Raw genomic sequence first — 26,763 nt, forward strand, 5'->3', positions numbered from 1 at the left:
CTGTCTGCCAGAAGGGCCTTTATGTGAAAGGTGCTGGGCAGCCGGAGTCAGTTTCCACAAGACAACCGTTGCCACGGTCCTGTGCCTGTGCCCGTGGGATGGGGCACCAGAGGGGACAGGAGAAGCATCCCCAGAGTCGGCCAGACTGCAGCAGGCCGACCCCTGTGGCCGCTCTCCACACCCCACACCTTCCACAGCTCATGTCCAGTAATATTAAAAAAGCTAACACTTCCAGCAAGGCCACTGGAGTGAATGCCTGTGTCCCAGGAGTCCGACTGGCCCTCCACAGATCTATGAAGTCCTCTACCTGCTCATTAAGGAATCCTGCAAACGCATCTTCAGCCATACAAGCTGGCTGGGCCACTAACCGGCAGCACACGTTGCCGTACAGCGGGAGCCAAAAGGAACACTCCTCTGTGTAAAGAAGAGAGGGAGGGGAAAAACCAGGTATAAATACACGTTTAAGGTTGTTACACGTTCCAGAATTTTTCTTTTTATGTTTTTTCCCCCTTTCTACAATAACATTATTTCAAAGTTAATTTTTACATATAGGCTCATCTACCTGAATTCTGACAGCACCCTAAAGGATAGATGAGTGTGTGGAGAAGTCAGGGCGGGCCCAGACCCACGGTGGGGTCAACTGAAGAAGAGTGGCCCTTAGTCTTTTGATTCAAAAGTAATTGTTCAGGGGATTTTTTTTTTTTTAGACAATAGTCTAATAAAGTGATTGGTGTTCACCGAACTTTACTTCTTACTCTAATTTTCATTAAAATTAGCAAGGTTATGCCTCCAAATGGAACATTATTTCACCCAAGTTAAGACACTTCAACCCTACTTCTTTCCCTTCCCCTATTGAATAAGTAATCAGAAGCCATGAGAAGTCATCTCTAGTGTGAGCCTGCGAGCGAGAGCAGGGTGGGGACCGTGAGGTCTGCCCTGGGTGACGGGGCATCAAGCAGGGTGAAGAGGGACTGGAGGAGTGGGGAAAGAAGGAGGGAGAGGAGGAGGAGGGAGAGGAGGACGGCCAGCATAAGGCATCAGAGCTGGCCAATGGGCGTCCACACCAAGACAGAGCTTAGATGGGTCTGTCTAGCCGAGAAGAAGCAGAATGAGAAGGGTGCATATGCCTAAGGTGAGGCCATGGAGGGGGCCAGATGTTAGGAGTCACAACCAAGCCGAATAAAGAGAGTGACCACGTTCCATGGGCGGCCCAGCCCCTGAGAGCACTGGAAAGACACCATGAAGTAGTGACAGACAGTTTGGGAACACTAAGTGACAGGGAGCAGAAACCAAGGTTCCCCATCACGGACGGAGCAGGTTGGAAAGAGCATGATGGGCTGGAATGTTTCGGTATTCCAGGGGGCAAGAAAGTGCTCCAAGAAAGGCCTTAAAATAACACAAAGCCTCTTGGGTGGCTCCCTGTGGCTACGTCTGCAACAAATGCAACTTCAAAGGGAACAAGGACTCTGGTGCATTGGATGCTCTGATTGACAGGAAAGGCACCCGCCTCGTACAGGCAGAAAGCAAGGCTAGGAGGAGATACTCAAGTCACAGAAGGAGCCAACATCCTGCAAACACAGACAAGGGCCGCCTACTTAATAACCAGCGGATCGCTCTAAAAAATGCCAAGGTTGTGAGAGTCGGAAGGGAGACTTAGGAACTGGTGCCGAGGCGCTGCATCCTTTTATCAGAACGTCACTGGAGCAGGGCAAGAAGCATGGAGTCTGCACATTAGGAAGGGCCTCACTTGCCGAGGCAGGTGCTGGGGGCGGCGCGGGGGTGGTGGTGGTGGTGGTGGTGGTAGTGGTGGTGGTGGTAGGCAGCCAAATGGCTCAGCAGTACTCAATACATGTTAAGATTCTTGGGGTTTGTGAAGCATGCTGGAAGCAACATGGTGTCATGTGTTTGTGTTGGGGAGAAGATCTTGGCCATGAACTTGCAAGTTTCTTCTAAGTTTGAGATTATTTTTTAAAGTTCTTTCAAAAAAGAAGAAAAGGAAGCACACCATGGCATTCTTTCGACGTAGGATGCAGCGCAGCAGTAGGCATCTATCCCTCCTCCCCATATGGAAGGAAAGCGCTGGGTAATTTATTCTGTGCATCGGGTGTAAACAAATATCTGGTACATGCCCTCACCTCAGGCTGTCCCGCCTGGAAAAGGATTTTAGAATGTTCACTGCATTCTGATAGCTGGCTGTTGGCTCCAACTACGATTTACTTAAAGCCTTAGGAACACTGAAAAAATACTGGTTTGGGTAAACATACAGTTACTTAGTGTCCTGGTTTGCTTTCTGCTGCTATGATAAACACCATGACCAAAAGCAATTCAGAGAGGAAAGGCTCATTTCAGTGTCCACTTCCAGGTGACAGTCCCTCATTGAGGGAGGCCAGGGGAGGGGAACGCAAGGCAGGGACCTGGAGGGAGGCTGCTTCTCAGCTTGCTCTCTGGCTTTTGCTCAGCTAGGTTTCTTATAGAGCCCCGCCCCACCTGCCTAGGGTTGGTGCCGCCCACAGTGGGCCAGACCTTGATATGTCAAATAGCAATCAAGAAAATGGGCTACAAACATGCTCACAGGCCAATCTGATGGAGGCGATTCTTCAGGGAGGTTCTCTCTCTCTTCCTAGGTCTGTCAAGATGGTATCAGAAACTGACCGGGACACTGAGCATATACTAAGATAGACGGTAGCTGAAGTTTAGTTATCAGTCAAGGCGGGAAACCAGCCTAAATAAAGAGCATCAACTAAAACGTAAATGCTTTAACAACTTCCCCCACGCATCAGCCTATTATAGACTACCACACAACACACCTTCTGGGACTAATCCAATCTGTTTTTATTAAGGCCTTAGCAAAGGCGACCTGGTAGGATACACACATCTACACAAAACACACAGTGATTTTCAAAGTACAGACACAAAGCAGTAAGTGGGAGTCACCTTTTCTAAAATAAGCAGTAAACAAAATAAAAACTCTACACAGCCAAGTGTCTGAGTAACACATAAATTTCTTTTATACAGGAATTTCAAATTTATGAATGGCTTATGCTGTAAATATCTGTAAGTTGCTTATTTTTTAAGTTAGAATGTAATTCCTCAAGACACAGAATTATAAATGATTGGATTCTAAGACAAGTCCATAAAGTTTGTGCAATCAATAATGTATTTGAACCTAACACACCACATCTCATAATGTGCATCTCATAAAATGAGCTCAGATTTCATGTAAGGGAGCAAAAACTCCTTCCTTCAGCATCCTTGAGAGGGGATGCTGGATGCAGAATCCCTTCCTGCAGCATCCTTGAGAGGGCACACTGGATGCAGAATACTTTGCTGCAGCATCCTTGAGGGGGGATGCTGGATGCAGAATCCCTTCCTGCAGTATCCTCAAGGGGGCGGGGGTGCTGAAGGCAGAATCTCTTCCTACAGCATCCTTGGATGCAGATGTTGGTCCCCAGCTCCACCTACTCTACCATCACCTGCTACTTCTTTTCTAGGCTTCTACAGCTCCAGACTACTGAGGAATAACAATCACAGCTTCTCTATGCTTCTGATAAGAAAGAGGGTCTCCAGGACACTCAACATCTGAGCACCAATTTCTCCACTTAAAAATACCACCTGCCTTAGGCAGAGTCTTTGTGTGTATCCTATGGGTGCCCTGGCACATGCCAGCTGTCTCTCTGATCACACCTCAGGGCAGCCTCACTCCCACAGTCCACTCTGTCCATATCTCAAGGCCACTTCCAATCCTTGTGCCGAAAACATTTGTCAAAATACTTCATCATTCCTTTCTAACCAAGGGGCACACGAGGACAGGATGAACAGGAAAGGAAAGTGCCAACTACTTCCCATAAAAAATGGCTTTCAAAAGTGAAGTCAAAATCCCAGCCGCCACCTCCCCCCCCAAAAAAAAAACTTCCTAAAAGAAACTCTAAGGACTGTGTCTTAAGAAAGGAAGAAAGTAATCCCAAATTCAAGATATGAAAGTCAAGTAATCCCCATGGACACTTAGAACATGGGGTAAGATGAGGTCAATGGTCAAAGCCCAGAGTATCCTGTGAAATTTAAAAACAAACAGAATTATACTCTTCAACGAGAATTCACTGATTAAGGGAATGGAGTCTAACTGTTCTAAAGTTTTTACACTGTCTGGGGAAAAGAGAAAACAAGCTCTTACTGTTTACTTTGGTGATTACAATTTAAGGGTAATTTCTAAGATATTACAACATAATGTGTAATTTTACCAAGAGAGGAAAATTTGAATGATAAAAGTAATTACCCCTTGTTTAAGAGGCAGGCCTGTAATGTAAGTGTGTGTGTGTGTGTGTGTGTGTGTGTGTGTGTGTGTAAAAATAAATTTAAAAATTATGTGCGTCAGATAACAAAGGCTGAAATCAGACAATGCAAATCGAGTAGCCACGAAAACTGGAATGCACAACTTGATTTGTTCACGACTCCTGTCACATCGACTGTGTAAATATCTACTGTCATTTCTAACAAATATGAGCATGCTAGTGAGAAAAGCTGACGGGCCTCTTTTCAGGAATGAGCATTAAAACAGAGAAGACGGAAAGAAGTCAGGATAAGAAATAGATTAGGGGCAGACAATACTGCGGGGATTCCATGTTCATAAAACTCACATTCAGACCGAGTCCACGTGGACCTATGAAAACAGTTTTTGGGAAATGACCCAGGACACAGGAAAGCAGAGCCAGCAGCCATGTTAAGACAACTTGGTGTAAGCAGTGCAGCAGCGCACCCTGAGGAGGAGCAGATACCTGCCACTCAGAGGGCTGAACACCTCCGTCCACACACACGGTCCAAATCCCAGCGTCTGGGAAGGACATACGGACGGCAGAGTCATGAAAAACCAGCAGGGAGAGAAAGGCAACCCAAGTTGGGACATCCACACCCAGAGTTCCTAGGGGACGTGGTATCAGTGAGAATGGGTGCGGAGAGGTTCTCCTTAAAATGGTTCAATTACGTGTTTTACGGCCCATCACCTTCCCTCTGTTTTGAGTAAATTTTACTATAACTTTAAAAAGTCACCATGAAATCACCCGTCCCATTAGCACTGGGGCCTCTGATCTTTACAGCAGTTCGCATGAAGGAAGTGGTAGCCATATGCACACTTTCATACCCTTCCCCCTAGAAAATGAACGAGTGTGCAACTCGGTTCCTCCCACTGAGCTCCTTGCCCAACACTGCTCTGTGTTTCTCATCGGAGGTATAAGCTGGCAGTGTGCTCACAGACCATCCCTACTGCCTATGGTTCTTAGACACGTGCCCAGAGATTCCCTTCAGAAAAAAAAAAAAATGAAATTAGCATTATTATTTAGAGAGGAGTTAAAAATGAACATCACCCTGCTTCCTTGATAGCCTCTATTTTCTACCAACAGAAGGGGTGGCTTGTCCTGATCGTTAACTTTGAGTCCAGACACATCCGACTGTCAGCTAGCAGAGTGGACTATCATCAACTTTGAGCCACAGAGAAGGACATGGAATACTTCAGTTCTTTCTACTGTAAGTCAGGGTTAGCAAAACAACAGCAACAGAAACCCTTTATTTTCTCCTCTGAGGAAGAGAGAAACAAGCTGGAAAAAAACAAACAAACAAACAAAAAAACAAACCAGAGTTGTCCATGTGTATATTTTTAAAGTCAATATCCCCTCCAGGGGAGCATGCTAAAATTAGAAGTTACCGTCACCTCATGCACAGACCTGATACACACAATAAATAACACACAGAGCACTCACCATCGCCGTTAATAGACAGATTATGGGTCTTGAAGCAGTCCCCGGCACTTTCCAAGGTCAGGGTGGTATGAGCTAGCAGATGGTACTTCGCGCCTCTGAGAACGAGATAGAAGGCATCTTTAAACATTCTTACGTGCAATATCTATGATGTCAACGATTCAAATGTCCAACAAAATAAAAATAACAAACAACCTGTTTTTTTTAAAAAAAAGGACAAATGACTCAGACGACATTTCTCTAAAAACACACAAGGGGCCCCAGACAGCAGCGGAAACATCTTGAACATTTCTAGTGTAAACCAACCACAAAAAGGTGCCGTCGAATGTCTACCGCTAGGAAAAATGGCCACCAGTGGAAACAAATCTGGGGTGGTGGGCACAGACCATAAGGAATAAGGGACGCTGGCTGGGCGAAGGAGGATCTGGAACCTTGTAGGACTGCCGGGGGGTTGGGGGGGCATGAGGCAGCAAGCAGCTGCTGGGGAGAAGAGGGCAGTGATTCCTCCAAAAACTAAAAAAGGAGGCCATCACAGGGTGATCCGGCAGTTCTGCTTCTGAATACATACCCACAAGAATGGACAACAAGGATGGAAATAAACATACGAGCACTATGTTCACAGAGGCATTATTTACAGGACCTGAGAGGCTGAAAAAACAAAACAAAAAAAAAAAACAAGTGTCCATCTGATGTTTTTCTGTTGGCTTTGTGGCTGCACATTAGAATCTACTGATATTCTAATTATCATCTGCCACCCATGGCCCCTCAGCAGCCCCTGTCAGACTCCCAGGCCACAGCCTGGTAGAGCTTCGGGCTCTGGTAGGTTTATTAAGTCTCTATCAATAAGACTGAGGAGTCAAAGGCTGGGGTGAACACCTGCTAGCTCAGAGAGGCAGAGTGGCTACTAGTGGACCTTGCTTTTTGGCTGGAGACACTGCAGGAGACACATGTCTTCTCTTGTCCCAGAACCAAGAGAGCTCAAACTCTAGTCCCCACCTTCGCCTTCTTCTGCGTGTTCTCTATCTACACCGCTGGCCGATTTCCATCTAGAAATGGATAAATGTCATCTACCTACCTACCTACCTACCTACCTACTTACCTATCAATCTATCTACCAATCACCTATCCACACACTGCAAAGGATTATCCACCCTTCTAAAGGAAGCGAACTCTGACACATCCTACATACAACATGGATGACCCCTGAAAACACTATGTTAAATGAAGTATTTCTGCCACAGAAGGACAAATCTCCACAATTTCTCTCACACCAAGCACCTGAAGCAGTCAAATCCTTAGGAAGTAGAACAGTGGCTGTGAGTAGGCAAAGGGGGGGGGGTAGTGGTGGTCAGTGCTGAATGGGTGCAGAATTTCAGCTCAGGAAGATGAGAAAGTTGTAGAGACAGGTGGCGGGGATGGTCGTTCGGGACAGCAAAGCAAACATACTTTATACTTCTGAACTGTGTTCTTAAAAACTGTTAAAAAACAGTCCCTTGAAGTCACATACATTCTGCCATAATAAAAAACGAAAAAAGTTTAGTTACACAAGACACACATGGTGTCACGCCCTATCATACCAGCACTTTGGAGGCAGAGCCCAAAGATTGTGGTCCTGGACTCCATAGTGAAACCTATCTCAGGGTCTCCCCATCCTCAAATTTGTATCATGGATGACAGATTTAGAGTCCGTACACGTTACTAACCAATTTAGCATCTTTATGGCTTTATATTTTGGCAATAAAATCTGTAAGCTTTTTGTAACACCAATGTTTCAATGAAGGGTCTGCCTTTGTTAGAAACCCATTTACATAATCCCTATAATGTGCTAAGTCTTGTGCTAGGTGACGGGCATTCAGTTGTAAATAAGATCCAGCATTATATTCCGCTATGGGCAGGAAGGGAAAAGGAGTAAATAGCAACAAACACAAATATATGAAATACCAGCAACTTCTAGTGGTGATGAAGCCTTTCCTACGAAAGGAACAAAGTGGGTGAGAAGTGCCAGGCTAGGAAGGTAAGTCAGAGAAAGTGTCTCTGAGGAAGTGGCACGTAAGGCAGTCACAAAGAGATCTCAGGGCTGGTGAGATGGCTCAGGAGGTATATGATTTAGCTTGCCAGCGTGAGGACCCATGTAAAAATCAAGGGGCACATGTCTGCACCCTCAACACCGGGTAGTAGAGATGGGTGGATCCCTAGAGGTCATGGTCAGCCGTGCTAACAGAATGGATGAGCTCCAGGTTGAGGGACAGACCCCAAAATGAGGTGAAGAGTGATCAAGGAAGATACTTAGTATTGACCTCTGACTGTGACAAGTGTTTGGAGCACACACATAGACACTCCAGATCTGGCTGAGCAGATGATTTGATACTCTGAGGAGACGTGGCCTGTGCAGGGAGAGCTGGGCAAACAGCTACAAAGCAGAAATGGAAGCAGACATGTGGCCGGTACTCATGGGGCAGCCTGAGGCTGGAAATGCAGGTAGAGCTCAGAAGACACTAGGCTTCATGAGCCCTAGAGGAAGGGTGCGTTTAAGTCTATGAGGCAGGGGAAATCATGGCAAGTTGAGAGAAGGGTAGTGAGACCCAGAACTACATGGACTTCCCAGGGTAAGCTCTGACAGAGACCAACTTGACCAAACCCTAGCCAGGCTTCTCTGAGCCTTCCACTGAACTAGGCCTCAACCTGGGCCTATGTAGAACTCAACACCAATATTCTAAGAGCTCACGGTCTAAGGCCGAGAAAACTCAAGGCTGCATGAAGAACTTCACGTTGGTCTCAGCCCACCGCTAAGGACAGGTGGGTCCCCGTCTCCCAGTCTGTTCGGACAGCCTAACTTGCTGATGTCCCAGCTGGTAAGACCAGGTGAGCTGCACCCAGACCCACTCGGCACTCTCCTTCTGGCTGTCTGACCTTTCCATTTCCACGACTCTGAGCCCCTCTCTTTTAATCTCCTCTTAAAAACACCTCAATACAAATTAAAGTGGAGCATCATCCTTGCCAGCCCCTGCTCCCTGTGCGAGCGTACACTGTTAGCATCTGCCTCCACCACTGTATTTCCTGATGGCTTTGTCTGACAAACGCAATCGCCTTCTGGTCGTGGGCTTGAAAGGTCTGGAGTTCCTACCCGCAGTGTGGGGAGCCGAGGCTGTCACGTCTCACTACTCACTATATATAGCACACTGGCTGGAATTCTTAGGCATTGTGGAGATGAAATCTGTATCTTGGTCAGTCAGTGGTTATAAACATTGAATTTGGGGCTGCGGTTGTGTAGCTTAGTGGCAAAGTACTTACCTAGTGTGTGTGAGGCCTAAGTTCAATGCCCAAAAAAGGACCCCCCCAAAAAAAAAACTGTTCACAAATAACAACTGTATTTTCTATGCTAGTAACCTTAATTTTATGAGTTCCTATGGTTTTATTATTTTTCTCTCCAAACATGGAGGAGTGTGTTAAAGGTACACGTGTTCACACATAGACACAGGCCACCTCCGGGGAAAAGAGAGGTCTGATGGGAATTCTCATTCACTGTGCCAGATGATGTTTTACAAACTTACCTCCCACTAAATCTTTAATGGGATCTCCATAATAAAAATATGTACACAGTTAGCAAGCACGTAGGCATTCATTTATGGAATCTCTACAGTATAAAACGCTCACACAGCAAGCATACAGGGACGTATGCACCTCTTCTAAAATAAAAGGATGCTCCAGAGAACGTTATCCGGAGAAATTTCTTTTGAAAAAAATTATGTTTTAAGTTTCACGTGCGGGGAGTGTTTTGCCTGCATGTATGTCTGTGTACCATGTGTGTGCCTGGTGCCCATGGAGGCCAGAAGAGGGCATCAGATCTCCTGGAGCTAGAGCTGCAGACGGTTGTGAGCAGCCATGTGGGTACTAGGCGTTGAACCCAGGTCCTCTGGAAGAGTAGCCAGTGCTCAGAACTGCTGAGCCTTTGCCCCAGCCCCTCTTGGTTTTTCACTGTGTAATCCTTACTTTGACTGATCAGAATAATTTCCAACACACAGTGCTACCGGTTAATGTTTATGTAGGAAAACTCCTATCTTTATCTCCATATTTCAACTCGACCCTTTCAACAGAGTGAGGCATGAGCACAATTTCAGCTATTCTGAGCAGCTGCGGGGACGTCAGACTTGCACATTTTTGTACAAGGTCACTGAGAATCATATGGCCGCTGAGGCCACTAACCTCTCATGCTGTGTGAGCTATCCTCTGCTCCATGTGGGCTACCTTCTGCTAGCACTGACTCACACTATGCACGTTTCCACAGAGCCTTTCCTAATTAGCTCTTACTTTCCCCTAACATCTATGTGAGTCCCCCGTGACCCCTGCAAAATTAAGGAAGTACTGGAGAAGACTGGAGAATGAATCAAAGTAGCCAAAGACCGCAATCACAAGGAGAGAGCTAAGAGCACACAAAGCTGCCTGTTAATACGATGCCAGCTGTGTGGTAACAAGGTATAATATATGAAGCATTCTCCCCGGATGCTCATTTGTTTTATGCGAGTACATCTTTTGAAAACTATAAGTGTTTTAAATTGATAAAGCAATATCATTTTCCCTTGTGAAAGAAAAAGAAACAGACTTCCTATCAATGATGGAATGCCGAATGTGCTGCCTCTTGGAAAAAGATTGCTGTCAATGAGGTAGAGCTGTCTGAGTTTGTCACCGAGGCTACGACAGTAAGCAATGAAGGGTGGAGGCGTGTTCTCTTGCAAGCAAGGGAAAACTGAAAAAAAAAAAAAATACGTAATTGTGTCAGGTAGGTGAGGCGAACTGAGGCACAGGAGGAGGACTAGGTGAAAAGAGGTTACCTCAGGTGAGCAGAGACGGAGGCTCCTCACGCATAAGCTAAGCATGTGCAGAGACCTGAATGGGAGCAAGGAGCCATGGCCAGAGTAGGAAGGGCCATGGAAGCACAGGTCAGGTGTGGCTCAAACACCCAAGAGGTGCTGGACTGTAGTGAGGTGTAGCTGACGTTTTTCCTATGTCCCACCTGGCCCCTGGTCAGGACAAATCTCTCTCACCCGCCAGTCCTACAGCCGCTTGGACCCAAGTAAACACACAGAGGCTTATATTAATTAAAACTATGTGGCCTAACGACTCAGGCTTCTTGCTAGCTAGATCTTACATCATAAATTAACCCATTCCTATAAATCTATACCTCGCCACGTGGCTTGTGGCTTATCCTTACATCTTGCTTCTTATGGTGGCGGCTGCTGGCAGCACCTCCTGACTCAGCCTTCTACTCCCCAGAATTCTCCTCTCTGCTTGTCCCGTCTATACTATACTTCCTGCCTGGCTACTGGCCAATCAGCATTTTATTTATCAATCCATCAGAGCAACACATTCATAGCATCCAGAAAGACATTCCCAGCAGTGAGGGAGAAGTGCAGTAACACCAGTGTCCAGTGGGCCAGCGAGGGGCAGAAGCTACACACAGCCCAAACCGGAGCACAGCGTAAAGATGTCAAATTGTTCTCCGAGTGACACCTGGAGATTGGCGGGTTTCAGATAGAGGCCACTGCTACGGCGTGAGTTCTACCAGAATGCAGTGGTCCCTGTAGCTGTTGTGTGGAGGACAGACCTCAGGGATGAGAGTGAAAACAGAAGCATTAACTGGGACGGGGCAGAAGGAGGTGACATTCCTCACGCCTTCTCCAAGCTGAGTCGGCGTGAACACAGCTCGCGTCAAGGCTTTGTGTTCAAGCCACCAGGAAAAGGGAATCATTACCTGAAACAGGGCAGACTGGAGGAGGACTGGATATGGAATCGAGTTTGGAGTAATTCAATTTAAGTGCCCGTTATTGGGCAGGCAGGCAGGTGTTGAGTCTAGAGGCAGATGACACCAAACATCCACATTTGGGAATTTCAGGTAAGAAATAAAATTTAATGAAAGTTAGAAAACCAAATAAAGGGTGATGATCAAATACAACGTTTTGGACCGAGTTGACAAGCAATGAGCAAAGGAGGCAGGCAAGGGGCAGTCACTAATGCTGTGGGATGTCATTCTGTATGCTGTATGTTGCTCTGACTGGTTGATAAATAAAAAGCTGATTGGCCAGTAGCCAGGCAGGAAGTATAGGTGGGGCAAGCAGATGAGGAGAATTCTTGTAAAAGGAAGGCTGAGTCAGGAATCACCAGCCATACACAGAGGAAGCAAGATGACAAGGCAGAACTGAGAAAAGGTACCAAGCCACGTGGCTAACCAATGATAATTATGGGTTAATTTAAGTGTAAGAGCTACAGTCTGGGAGGAGGGGACTGGACCTGCCTGGACTGAGTCTACCAGGTTGATTGCAGTCCTCGGGGGAGGATTTGCCCTGGAGGAGGTGGGAATGGGGGTAGGCTGGGGGTAAGGGGAGGGTGTGGGAGGGGGAGAATAGGGGAACCTGTGGCTGATATGTAGAACTGAATGGTATTGTAAAATAAAATTATATAATGCAATCATTCTAGATTATAAATAAAAGTTTTAAGTGTGTCAAAAAAAAGTGTAAGAGCTAGTCAGTAATAAGCCTGAGCTAATGGCCAAGCAGTTATAATTAACATAAGCTTCTGAGTGATTATTTTATAAGCAGGCCACGGGAGTGTGGGGGCCTGGTGGGACTGGAGAGATCTTCCAACTACACACTAAGACAAAGGAAAAACCAAGAAGACGGTCAAAGCCTACTTCTCAGGCAGTGGCCAGCTGGGCTTACACCAGCATCGGATATGACAAGAGTGTGGGTGCCTGGCTGATCTCCACAGGACTTCCCGTGGGCCAGGATGGAAGAGATATGATTAAAAGTCAACTAAATGACACAAGAGAATGGGAGGAGAGGAAGGTGAGACCGGACTATGGAAACTGATTCCTTAGACCAAGAGTTAGGAGGTCCTTCAGCATGTTGATATATTTGGGAGATGATAAAATGAAAAAAAAAAAAAGCTGATGGCCAAGTGCTGTGGGATGTTATTCTGTATGCTGTGAATATGGGTTGCTCCAATCGGTTGATGAACAAAATGCTAACTGGCCAGTGGCCAGGTAGGAAGTATAGGCGGGACAAGCAGAAGAGGAGAATTCTGGGAAGAGGAAGGCTGAGTCAGGAATCACTAGCCAGACACAGAGGAAGCAAGGTGACAAGGCAGAACTGAGAAAAGGTACCAAGCCACGTGGCTAAACATAAATAAGAATTATTGGTTAATTTAAGTGTAAGAGCCAGGCAGTAATAAGCCCGAGCGAATGGCCACACAGTTCGTAATTAATATAAGCCTCTGTGTGTTTATTGGGGTCTGAGTGACTGTGAACTGGGCAGGACATAGGAAACTTCTAACAGCCCAGGGAGGCAGGAATTGGGAAGGGAGCGTCTCAGTCACTGACTGAGAAGACAGGTCCAATGGGAACTAGTGTTCAAGCACATGAGCCCTAGACACACAGAGGCAAGTGACGTGGGCAGTGGATCGGACGGGGCGAGGGCATGCGAGTTCAGTGATGGTCAAGAGTACCCACAGCATTTGTTCAGTGATGGTCAAGAGTACCCACAGCATTTGGAACATAAGGATCAGCTCTGAGTGGGGAATGGAGAGATCTCCCGGGTTAGGGAAGAAAGCAAATTCTGCAAAATCCTTTAGGAGGTAAAGCGAGAGGCCACAGGAACTAGAGATCTGCCCCCTGGTGCCGAGAGCTCCCATGCATGTATGCTCACTTGGAGCATCGGGGCAATGGTAGATTAGGCAAAAATTTATACAAAGACTGAATGACAGGCTTAAATTCTTTTCTTAGGCTTTGTATTGGTTAGGTTGTTCTCTGATGCCGTGACAGACACCACGGGAAAGGGGACTTGGGATGGAAAGGGTTTATTTCATCTTACAGCTAGGGTCAGTCATGAAAAATATCACGGTAGGAGCCTGGAGGCAGGAACTGAAGGAGAGGCTTCGGGAAGGGGGCTACTTACTGGCCTAATCCACATGGCTCACTCAGCCTGCTTTCTTATATACCCCAGGACCACTTGCCCAGGGGTGGCACCACCCACATTGGGCTGGGTCCTCCCACATTAATCATTAATCAAGAAAACACCCCACAGACTTGCTTACAAGCCAATCTGATGAACTGGGGTTCACTCTTCTTAGATGACCCTAGTTTGTGTCCAGTTGACAAGAAAAACAACAACAACAAAACAAAAAAACCAAACAACAACAACAAAACAAAAAAACCAAACAACAACAACAACAAAACTAACCGGCACAGGCTTTAAAACACGATCCAACCCAAGAATCTCCTTCCCCAAGTACTAACAGATAAATACATACAACACTACCCTCCAGGTCCTAGGAAGGGCACATCTAAAAAGAACAATATGAAAAAGAAAGGCGCTAATAAATAGTCCCCTCTAAAATGGGTAGGCTAGAATACAGCCAACAGATGATGCGGCCAGGGAAGTTAACTGGTCAACTACCGAGTGACTTCGGAGGAAGGCTGGGGGTGCAGCCTAAGCAGACGCGTGAACACAGCACAGGGAGGAGCTCAAGAGCCCAGGAGGAAGACATCCGCGCAGACGCACACAGCATCCTCTCCAGAGCAGGTGAACACGACAACATTCTCTAGGTTCTAGTCCTGAAGCTCCTGCCACTTTCCCGATGACATGGTTGGGGTGGTTGAGTGGTGGCAGCTGAAAACCACCTCTGCACACCAATGGCTGGCAGAGATCTCAGGGCTATGCCTACTTGGGAGGAACGGCAGGCAGAACTGTGACCACTTCCTTTCCTTGAAGGCCCCGGGAGACAGCATCTCTGGGCTCGGGGTGAGCAGGGTAGATACTTTTGACTCACCTTTGCAAATGAAGCGCATGGAGTTCAGAGAATGTAACCGACTCGCTGGCAGCTAAGGACGGGGGTCCCACTATGCCAGGCTGTCTTTATGTCTCATTGACAGCTAGCATTAAAGGGCTCTTTTTTAAAGAAAACAAAAACACAGTGACCACATGCAAGAATCCAGAGTGACTGGCAAGCTCTGAAGCCCAAGGGCCCTCAGGACTTAGCTGCTGCGTGGTCCTTTCCGAGGCCAGTTCTATGTGGACGCTGAGTGATTCCTCAGTGAAATTTAGAAATCATCTTTGCTTTCACACCGTCAACCTTTTAACAGCATTGTTTCAAACCGCAAAGGCCCCATTCATGCTGGGGATGGGTTAGGAGCATTGGTTTATACCTGCATTCTGATTTAAGAGGCGGCACGGTGCCTTCTTGGGGGTATTTCTCTTTAGTTTATATGTGTGTGTTTTGCCTGCAGGTACATCTGTGCACCATGTGTGTGCGGCACCCTCAGCGGCCAGAAGATGACGTGGAACTGGTATCACAGACACGTGTTGGCCCTAATGAGCACCACTGCTCTTAACTAGGAAGCCATCTCTTCCCCTGAGTAGCTTGTTTTTTTTGTTTTTTTTTTTTAAATTTAGTTTGTCTTTTAGTCAATTAAAATATCACAAATGATACTACAGGTTTTGATGGAATTTTTGTTTTAAGTGTGCTTCAACAACAAAGAACACTGTCCTGGTCACCGAGAAGCATAAAACAGTTAATTCAGCTGTTAGAGGAACTGGCAAAATCTAGCTAAAGAGATTTCATCAAACCTAAATCCCACAGATAAAAAGAGAAAATGAGTCACATCAGGGAACATACTAAAAATTACCAAAAATGTTCACTGTCTTCTTGAAGCCCAACAATACCATTTTATGATGGTATTTGAAGTCGCTTCATTTTTAGCCCATGACTAATTACATGGGCATCTTCCAAACCAACAATGACTTCACTTTTAAAGCATTCTAGTCAGGATAACATTTTGTTTCTAAAACATTACACTCATTCCTTTGCGCCAACCCTAATACTGAGTTCCCAAAAGTTTAATCAGCTACATTTTTTTCTATCAAGTAGGCTGATTGCTATAATATTGGGGGGAGGGTTCAAGTAATATGAAAAATAAAGACTACTTAGATGGCTGTCAGAAAAAAATGCATTCTTGTCAAGAAAAAAAATAGCTATATTTGGTCACATACCATCTCCTAGATACATACTATTTTATATGCACTCATTTTGGTTAAAGACTAAATAAGCCCTGCAGTGGGAGTCTCAACACTGAACTTGATCTGTATTAGAAAAGCAAAAATATATTCTGTTATGCTCTCTGAATACCAATGCTATTCACAAACTCCTACCAAGTACCAAAGTGAATGTTTAGAGGAGTTGTGGGCTGTGTGTGAGCCAGCATACTCTTTGTTCAAACCTGAAGGCCAAGAAAATGCTGGAACTCAGAGAACATGGCTGGGTAAAATGCAATCAGTGGTATTATCACATCTGTTGACAGATTTTTAGTGGTATAAAATAATCAAACTTTCCTGAAACATGTCTATAAAAAATTAGCATTTGAATTCAGGGGCAAATCGTGGAGCCAAATGTGACTAGAAGAATCAAGAGGAAGACACTTGTCCCTCTGAGCAGCAATTTGACAAACAGGAGACCACGAGGAAAACCGCCATGCTTCACAGAGAAATGCAGGCCTAACAGAGGGTCCAGCCTCATCTACATTATCTTCTACAAAATTATAGAGGGCGCTGAACATGAAAGCACATCTACACTGTATGTGTATGGTCCCGTGTCAAGGTTCTAACTGTAGTGCTTCTGCAAGAACTCAGAAAAAAACAAAAACAAAAAACAAAACCCTGGAAAAAAAAAAAACAGTAACAATAACGTAAGGTATAGTTATTAAATACCTACCATGTACAAAGTCCAAGAATCAGCTTATTGAATTTCATAATGATACTATAGAATTAGACATTATTGCATTATTATCATTTTTCTCTTTGTGTGGGGCAGGGCAAAGGGTATATTAATCTGCCTTGGGTCAATAAGTGATAGAATAAAAAAATTAAGTTACTCATTATCAAATTTCAAGTGTTTAGAATTCTGTTCATTATTGTCACTTAATTTCAGGATGTCTGAAACCCCCCAAATGTTCCTGAGAACTAGGGGCGGGGCTAAGCACCTCTGCCTTCCAGAGGAGGAGACAAGGGCCCAGGGGAAATGCAGCATGCAGGTGCAGCTGGAAGACCCTTGCGGTTCTGCCAGTTCTTAGGCAGTGTTGCTCTTTGGACATGCAACCACTGAACAAGGTAATTACCGCCACGGTCTCTTTCCATTCTAAGGTATCCTGATCTGAAAGTGGAATTAACGTAATCTCTATAAATAAGAAATGCTTCTACTACTGTGGCGGTCTGAATGAGATGTCTCCCACAGTCTCCGGCCTTTGAATGATTTGTCCTCAGTTGGTGTGTCTGTTTGAGGAGGCTCAGGATGTGTGGCTTTGTTGAAGCATGTCACGTCACCAGGGGTGAGCTTTGAGGTTTCAAAGCCTTGCGCAGTTCCCAGTATACTTGCTCTGCTTCGGGCTTGCACTTTAAGATGTAAGCTCTCAGCTTCCTGATCCTGCCTGCCTGCCTTTGCTCTGCCATCATGAACTCTAACTCCATGGAACCATAAGCCCAAATAAACTCTTCCTTCTACAAATCACCTCAGGCACAGTGTATTAGCACAGCAACAGAAAAGTAATGACTACAAATACCTTATGATGGAGTTAAAACCTAGTCCAGCAAACCTCCAACAGGATCCTGATGTAAATACATATCTCAAGGAAGAAAAACAAAGGCCCCCTACCTCTGTTTTAACATCTGTGTTAGAGAGAATTTTTTGGGGACTGTTTTTCAGACCTCAAATTAAGATGCATTTATTCATGGATCATAAAAGCAATTTAATGACTTATATGTGGCATTTTGGTAAATCTGAATGAATTCTAATAAAAAATATACCCAATATTATACTAAAAATCCCTAGTGTTAACAGTGTTACCCATTAGGCACTTGTGCAGTCAGTCACGGCATACAGCACAGTTCTTAGTTCCAGCCTCTATCAAAACCATCCAAAAAAAGCTAGGCGATGGCGGTGGCACACGCCTTTAATCCCAGCGCTCGGGAGGAAGAGGCAGGTGGATCTCAGCGTTCCAGGCCAGCCTGGTCTGCAGAGCAAGTTCCAGGACAGCCAGGCCTACCTGTCTTAAAAAAACAAAAACAAAACAAACAAACAAAAGACATCAAAACAACACAGTAGAAAGCCATCAGGACATCTGGCATGGGAAGAATTCTTAGCTACATCTTGATGACTGAGGCTTCCAGGATCAACACTTAGAATATCTTATGTCTGTAATTAGAGACCCTTCTGGACATGCTGAAGAGCCAGCTCTATTAGCCACACACACACATAAAAAAATTCCAGGAATGTGGCCGAGTCAACGCTTTCCCAATGAAACACAGACACAAAACTGTGGAGAAAAACACAATGTTTAAAGAAATCGCACCAGGGAAGTCAGGGCTCTGGGCAGAAATGCTGGTTCCAGGCTCAGCAGGAAACAACACAATGAACAAGGAACAGCCAGCTGCAGCATGCAGCAAGGACACCTCCCAAGCTCAGCTCCGTGAAAGGATGCATGGGTCGTTCTGAAGGCCTCCCGTGACAGAGGACGGAGAATTCGAACTATGACACGACACGAGAAAACACCAATGTGCAAAACCTCGAGAGCTCCAATAACACATGCTTGTGAGCAGCCCACACTTAGATCTAGAACTTGGTGAAGTCTAAGAGTCCTCTTGTTCTTCTCTTCCCTCTCCACTGACTTGCTTGCCGTGGCAGCCGGAGAACTAACTAGTGAAGGCATAGGCCCTCTTTCTCTGCAGGAGTGCCGACTTAGGGAGAAACACAGAGCAGTGGAACATAGACACTGTATCTCCCCCCTCCCAAGGCTCAGGGACCAGTGGAAGACAGGGTGAAAAGCATCCAAGAGCCAGAGGTGGCAGATGGCCACGAGGAAACCTCAGGGGCCCAGCAGGGCAGCCGCTCGTATGGACTCACAGTGGTTGTGACAGGGTGCACAACCACTGTGCAAGCCCAAGCCAGACCAAATCCCAGCATGGAGAGCGAAGTGGGACACACAGCCCACCACTAGCCATGGAGCCACTGGAGATTGTTAGCTGCCGGCAAAGAGAAGGACAGCATTCTCTAAGGCTGTATTCCCTGGTAAATCAACCATGATCCACACAGCCAAGGACACCGGGGCAGCAGGGATCGCTCCTGAAGGGTCTGGGGAAGGGGCGGACACACAAAGTTGGGTGGGTAGGAAGCGGGGGATGGATCTGGGGAGAGCTGGAGAAGAGGACAGAGGACCAAACAGTGCGATCAAACACATGCATGAAACTCTCGAAGAAGTCATTCAAAAGAAGAAATGCAGACCATGTGTAGGGAGCCATGGCATTATAATCTCCAACAAAACCATGAGCCATGGTCAATGGCTGCTAAAAGCATTGACTAGAGGGCAGGTAGCCAGCTTTATAGTGGACACATCGGGCTGGAAACTCCTGAACTCACACATGGGGCAAGGCCTCCTGATGGGAAAACACAATCGAAGTTCATCTAAAGAGAGAAAGCATCAGAGCCCTAAGGAGAACCTGATCCAACCAGTCCCTCGGATCTATCACAAGGGGGCAGGAAACGTGGGAGGCAGGGAAATGTTTTAACAAGAACACAGAGATACAGTGAGCTAGTCAGCTAGATTACAAATACAGGCACCCTACAAGATCTGGTCTCCTCCATAAATAAGGCCAAGTAAAACCAGTGGATGGAATTGTAACGGACTAAAATAAGCCTAAAATTTAGACTCACTCAAATGTGTCATTACTGACTTCATTTGTTCCTGATGTGAACCAACACAACTCAAAGGGACTTCTTCAGGACTGTACAATTTGAGTACAGACTATGAGGTTACATAAGGACTTACTTTTAAAAGTAAGTAACACATTGTTAAATGTAATAATAATATTGTATTAGTTTGTTAAAGGGATAAAACATTAAAAAAAATGGCACACATATAGAAATCCACTTAGCAGACCTTCAGGAAGCAGCTACTTGACACATACAGGCCCCCTTTGAGAAAAACACTTCGTCTTTCTGGTAGATGTGGAATTCCAAACAACTACAGAGCAGGTCACCTGACTTCCATCCTTCAAAGGAAGAGGCTAAGGGCATCTCAGCTGGGTCAATACCACACGAGCGTGGTTTCCTTCCGTTTCAGGATATTGCACCGTTGAAAATGCAAACACACGTCTAAAGGCGATACTCTGAAAAGACCACACATGCTACATTAGGAAGCTTACGCGACGGAGCTGACGAGCAAGCACGCCTCTGGGTTCTCTTCCTGAAGCGCCGAGCTTATCTTCCTCCCGGCGGCTTTACTGATGGACGTCTTCAACTTTTTAGCCAGCTTTCTGGGGGTGTTGGTGAAGTTGGAGTCCTCTGCACCACAGCTGTACACCTCCACCTTTATCCGGAAGTCTGGTCCGGCGTCGTGGCTGAGAACGAGAGCCGACAGAATGCTGGGAGTCGAATTCAGGAGAAGATAAAACTGCAACGCCTTAGACGTTTTTTATAATATTCAAGCATCGGCATTTAAGACGTACGTGAGGAGACAGTTTCCATGTTTATTTAGTTTCTGAACAGCTTTAGAGGGTCACTGTAACTTTTAGGGCTGTTTGCTCCTAAACCAGAGTCTTGGAGACTTGGGGAATGACTTTTTTTTTTGGTGAAATGCTTGCCAAGCAACCATGAGTACCTGAGTTCACTCCCCAGAACCCATTAAAAAGAAAAAAAAAAAAGCCAAACACAGTGGCAGGAGCCTGTTAAACCCAGGGCTAGGGAGGTGGAATCAGGAAGATCCCCGGCGTCTCTGGTCAGGCAGCCTAACCACCTAATCAGTGAGCTCTAGGCCAGCAAGAGACTGTCTTAAAAACACAGTAGACAGGGCCCAAAGTTGTCCTCTGGCCTCCAGACACTTATGCACATACGTGCATAAACACTCCCACACACATTCACGACACACACACAAGAACGTATGTGTGTGCACACACACAACACACGCAAACGAGCGAGTCCTTTACCCCAGTTGAGCCAACATACACAGGCATAATACTTAAAAAATACAAAGAGTAAAACACTCTGATCCTGCTGTTTTTTCCTTCACAGTCCTTTACCGTCAAAATTTTTAAAGAATTTATATTATATCTGTAATTTCCTAAAACAACTATCCCTCCTGAACAGGATCCATGGGACCTCAAATTCCCATTTGTCTTCATACCCAGACAGTCAATCCACTGCCTCCCTGTCGCCAACAGCTATCAACATCTCACAGATTGGTTACAGAGAGGGAAAGGACCACAAAAACCAAGATTAAGGGGTGTACTTGAGAGCACAGGCTCCCAGAGGGCAGGCACTGCCTTGATGAATGAAGGCTGGGTCTTCAGGAAGTACCATGCCTCCAAGCAGAAGGGACCCGACAGGCATTGATTAAAACCTAATTCAGTAATTCTCCAGTTTGGCCAGGGAGATGGTTCAGTGGGTAGGTGCTTGCTTAACAAGCATAAGGGCCTTAGTTTGGGTCCCCAACCCCATACATCAGATGTGGTGGCCCATGTCTGTAATTCCAGCGCTCCTGCGGTAAGACCGGAGGCAGACACAGGAGAATCCCCAGAAGCCCACGGGCCAGCCTGTTTGGTACATGCAACAGTGACCAGTAAAAACCAGGTCCTGGCTCACACTAGGTAAAAGGCTAAGGTCTCCCTGGGAAGTGTCCTTTGACCTCCACACCCCGATGCATTGCACAAGTGTCCCCTGACTCCCCTGCCCCCCCCCCCAAACATGCACACAAAGGAAATCAACAGATAGAGAAATCAATAGAAACGCTATGGTTTAGCGAGCACAAAGACCGGCTTCCCACTTTCTAGGCACAATAAGCTGCCATGTGCACAGAAACCCATTTGTGTTGTTCCGAAGAGCAGAACACACTGAGGACCACATCCATCTGCAGATGGGACCTGAAGACAAGACCTGAAGACAGAAAGTAGTCAGTCACGGGGTTTACAATTCAAATGGCCCAATCTACAGTTTGGAGAGAGCCAAGGACCAACTTCCAGATATTTTTATAGTTTTCTTACTTGGCAACTTCTAAACATACAGTATTCCTGGTAATGAGTAACAAATGTCAATATTTAGAAGAAAACCAGAGATTCATAAATATTGAAGACTTATTAAAAACAAGCATCATAACAAAAAGCACATTTTTTAACATTTAGAACATTTGTCAGCAGCTATTTTTAGGCCAATTTAAAATATTTATACAAAAAAAACCCTCCAATAAATCATATGTTGTCTTCCAAGTCATTTGTATTGTTCTTCCTGCAGTGGGGGAGGGGAGTCCATCTGACTTTTGTCTTTGTGGTAAAAGACAAACAATGGCAGAGTGATGTGAAGAAAGGGGCCAATTAGTGAGTGAGTGGGATAATTTTGGCAAGAAACAAAATGTCATTAGCAACATCTGAAAATAGAAATAAAGATATAGAGATAATGAAGGAAATACACTGGAGCCTAAATTATACAATGGCTTGGGACTGTTCCTGAGGTGGGACATAACTAAATTCCTTTGGCTTAGACACAACTTGTAAAACGGCCGGTGCTGCTGCTAATAGCCCAGGGTGACATGTTGCTTTGTCCTATACAATTACTCCGGGACACTCGCACAGAAGCCACAGATGCTATCTGTCATGGTCCTGTCAGTGTTACGTGACCGGCAAAGCAGGCCTCTGAAGTCTCAAGTGTCAATGGTCACGGCAAAGGACAGGCTACCGATTCCACGGGAGCAGTATCAGCAGCACAACCACTCGATACGGAGATGGCATCCTGAAGGCTCCCAAGAAACCAGTCCCACAAGGAGGAGGGAGGCCAGCGAAGTCTTTGAAAGAGAGGCCAGGAAAAATTCATGGTGGTTAAACATGATCTCCACGGCTACCCAAGGAGCTGTTTCTGTCTCTCTGTATGATGACCATCATACAATGAGCCTGCACAGAGCAGGACAATACAACAGCCCCCAAGACAGCCAGGCTGTCCTTCATTATTTGAATGCATGAGAAGTCCACTGTAAGAGAAAGAACACCCCAACACCATGATAAGAACTTAGAGAACAACTCATAAGTAAACTTGCTCTATCACTTTATTACTTTCGGCACTAAATTTCCTGTGAAGTTAAAAAAAAAAAATCAGCTTTATGCCCAAATTCAAATTCACTATACATTAAATATAAGGGAGATGCCATTATCCTCACAGCTTGGTTAGTGATAGAAATACAAATATTTATAAAAAGTTTATCATAGCCAACGAGTCAACTATTTGCTGTTTGTATGAATTACATGATTTCTCTTTTATTCTGAATCCCCCCCCCCCCCAAAGTCTATCTTTTAAACATTTAAAGCTGTTAATGCTTTGAAAGGGATCCAAGGCCCATGAGGATGTAGGCCATCAGCAAGCAAAGACAGTAATCGGCCCTCGGCCCTTCTTTACAGATAAGACAAAGAAGCAGAACTTCAGATTTCACTCCTGAAAGATTAAAGACACTTACAATATGGTGACGTTTTCAAAACATATATCTGTGACTGTCTGATCCACAATCACCATGTCGGTATCAAACACTTCCGCTCCCATCCGGAATAAACAAAAGAGGGCGTAGCGCTGTGTGCCTAGAGGAGAGACAACGGAAGAAGCCATCATCAGTGGGACAAATCACACCCGTGTGAGACACTCGACTCGCACACTGAGCACGGACCCGCCATAGCTCAAGCCGCTGCTTCCTGTGTATGCAACGGCCCCTCAACCCCAACTCAAACCAACCCCAAACCAAGGAGCGCCAAAAACAAACATCAGACCCCCTCAGCATCCCAAAGAGATCCCCAGAGTCAGATCTGATCACTAACCAACTCTACTACTCCCTGTCAGGAAATGAAAGCACCACACATAACGAGTCCCTCTGTTACTTGATGTCCAAATCTTAAGAAAAAAAGTGTTTTTTTTTTTTGTTTTTTTTTTTTTTTTTTTTTTTTAAGAGCAGGCACATTAATATCAGCCAAATTCTACCAAACTAAAAGCAAGGGAAGAAACCACCCCCAAACTCCAAACAACCAAAAGGTACGCAGCGCAATCAAAAAAGACAAGGGAATACAAAAAGCAGGAATAAAACAGACAGGGGGATGCAAAAAAACAGTGCTGTTGGGCCTTTCAGTTTGGTGACATTCTTAAAAATACTAGGTGATTAAAGGGCTGAATCCTCATTATTGAGAAAACGTAGCTCTTTAGGAAAAGTTTATTCTCCATAGTAATCAGGAGGATTGACTCAATTCCCACATGCCTTCCTTGGGGAAGTAAATTTTATGTCCTAATTGAAAAACAAACACTAACCTGATTTAAATTCCTCATATAAAACTAATTATGCCCGATCCCATTCAGCTTTTAGAATATGAAGAACAAAGCCATCACACGAGACAAAGGCAGATAAGGGACTGTCGGGTCACTCAGGCTTTGCCTCACACAGCTAGGACACGTTTGAGGTTAATGTCCGTGATCCATGCAACACACAGATTTGTGAAGACTGCATACAGCCAATAAAACAGTGAAGGAAAAGAAAAAGATCATATCAAGCTAAAAACTTTTCATTACATCCTGTTAAATAACCTCACAAAATAAAGCAGAGACCTCCCAGGCCTTCGTCGGAGAACAAAACAGTAATACCACCTTTGCTGACTTACTCCAGGCCATTTTTTAATGTGTGGCGTGTGTGTGTGTGTGTGTGTGTGTGTGTGTGTGTGTGTGTGTGTGTGTGTGTGTGTCTACCTTTCTCCCTGTATCTCCACCTTGAGCCCATCACTCAGGTTCCCATCAACGATGGGAAAGTGTACTTGGCATGTGCCACCAGGGAACTGATACACAGACCCCAAATCAGAAAACAACAGTTCACCAACACCGGCTTATTGTCAAATGGCATCACTGTATCTCAGTACTAGAGAGTTTTGTCCTTAGAGATCACAAATCTGTGTCCTGTGCACTAAAGAAACACTCCCGATTACAAACTGAAAAACATACGTACATTCTTTATTACTGAAGTGGTCAGAGTCTTTCCACATCAGTGGTATTCGAATATCTATAAAGAAGGCAAAAAAAAAAAAAAAGACAATTATTTTGATCATTTTTATTTCACTCATGATGTGAACCCCTGAATTCCATAACAGATTGTGCCCACTGAAGCCAAAACGAAATATACACGGCCCGTTTTCTAGTTATTGTTTACAGTTGATTTTTTTTTAAATTTATTTATTTTTATTTTATGTACGTTGGTGTTTTGCCATGGATATTGGGTCCTCTGGAACTGGAATTACAGACAGTTGTGAACTGCCATGTGGGTGCTGGGAATTGAACTCAGGTCCTCTGGAAGAGCAGTCAGTGCTCTTAACCACTGAGCCATCTCTTCAGCCCCTACAGTTGATTTTTAAGATGTCTTATTTATTCTTATGTGTGTGGGTGTTTCGCACCCATGCATGTCTCTGCATCACTCGCATGCCTGGTGCCCACGCAGGCTGGAAGAGGGCGTTGGATCTGAGGTTGCCAGAGGCTGTGAGCCCTCGAGTGGGTGCTGGGAACCCCACTCGGGTCCTCTGCAAGAGCAATACGCACGTGGCCACGGAGCCGTCTCTCTAGCTCTATAGGTGATCATTTTAGAACTTCTTAAATGCGTGTGAAATCTGGGGGTATTGGAAGTGAAAGCACATTCTTTTAAATCATGATTTTTAGCTCTATGTCTGTGCCCTCCCCCGCCCCCACCCGGCACAGCTTTATGAAGCCTTCCTTTATCAGCTGCGCCATTACGAGCCCCTGTCTGTTTCCGGTCCAAACACTTCAAGGATGGAACCAAATCGGTTATCAACAACGACACCTCCTGATGCCAACACCGTGCTAGAATTGTCCTTCGGAGGCATCTGATTGTCACTGGTTCTTTATATGAGTTTTACAATTTGGTCAAAATTCCCTCTCAACTTAGGAACTCAAAACTTTTTTTTTTTTTTTTTTTTGCATCTACTCTCCCCCCTCTGTCTCTCTCTGTCTCTCTCTGTGTGTCTGCGTGTGTATGTCTGTCTGTGTGTATCTGTGTATGTGTATATCTGTGTGTGCGTGCGTGCGTGCGTGCGTGTGTTGTGTGTGTGTGTGTGTGTGTGTGTGTGTGTGTATGTAGGTCAGAGGCAACTTGTAGAACTTGGTTCTCTCCTCCTACCATTGGGTCCCAGGAATTGAACTGAGGTCATCAGAGTTGGTGGTAAACGCCTTTATCTGCTGAGCCCTCTCACTGGCCCGGGGAACTAACAGCTTTTTCAATAGTTTATCTTCACACAATATATTTACTTTTTGACATTTTCTCTGACTTTGGCTTTTCGTGTGCAGGCTGGAGCTCAGGTCCAGTGGCTCGGAAGAACCTCCCATGGAGCTCCGCCTGCAGCTCCTACCCTTACATTTTAATTAAGGTTATTCTTGTATATTTAATGTTTTAAGGGGCGTTGTTGTCTTATTGTAAATTACACTTTTTTTTCCATTATATTCTCTAGCAAGTTATTGCTGGTTTTAAGAAAAACTACCACTTTTTATTTATTTATCCTAGATCCAGTCACATTTTATTAAATGCTTTAATTCAAGTGTCTCAGTAACTTGCCCTGAGGTCACATCCATCTGCCATCCATTAGCCTCAAAAAGTATCCAGTCTGCCTATTCATTTCCAATAGCTTCATTTTTCAGTCATTATTTTAACTACCATCCCAAACCAGTGTTAAATTATGTTGACATAATAGACATTGTTATTCTGTTCTTGATTTTAATAGGAATGTCTTTGTCTTATAACTGCCGCTCGGCTGATGGGCTGTCAGAACTCCCTTCTTGCTTGGCCGCAATGGCTGCCCCTTCTCATTCCACAATGGTCAACGGTTTCTCCCTGCAGCTGTCCTGGCTGTGGTGGGTGAGCTTTACCTAGTCCTGCTCTCGTGGAAGGAGAGCACGTTGTGGAAGGACCCTG

At 45.2% G+C, this 26,763-nt stretch overlaps 1 protein-coding gene across 1 annotated transcript in view; it reads right to left on the reverse strand.

Moving 5' to 3' along the window:
• Rtkn2 (rhotekin 2) overlaps positions 1-26,763 on the reverse strand; it is a 66,596-nt gene that overhangs the window by 17,363 nt on the left and 22,470 nt on the right. The window contains exons 4-8 of the mRNA XM_028877226.2: positions 24,796-24,849; positions 23,278-23,395; positions 19,988-20,182; positions 5,751-5,845; positions 308-414 (exon numbers count right to left, since the gene is read on the reverse strand). Of these exons, the coding sequence (XP_028733059.1) occupies positions 308-414; positions 5,751-5,845; positions 19,988-20,182; positions 23,278-23,395; positions 24,796-24,849 (569 nt within the window). The remainder of the gene's footprint in view (positions 1-307; positions 415-5,750; positions 5,846-19,987; positions 20,183-23,277; positions 23,396-24,795; positions 24,850-26,763) is intronic.

This window comes from Peromyscus leucopus, chromosome 16_21 (genome assembly GCF_004664715.2).
Source record: "Peromyscus leucopus breed LL Stock chromosome 16_21, UCI_PerLeu_2.1, whole genome shotgun sequence".
Classification (NCBI taxonomy): domain Eukaryota; kingdom Metazoa; phylum Chordata; class Mammalia; order Rodentia; family Cricetidae; genus Peromyscus; species Peromyscus leucopus.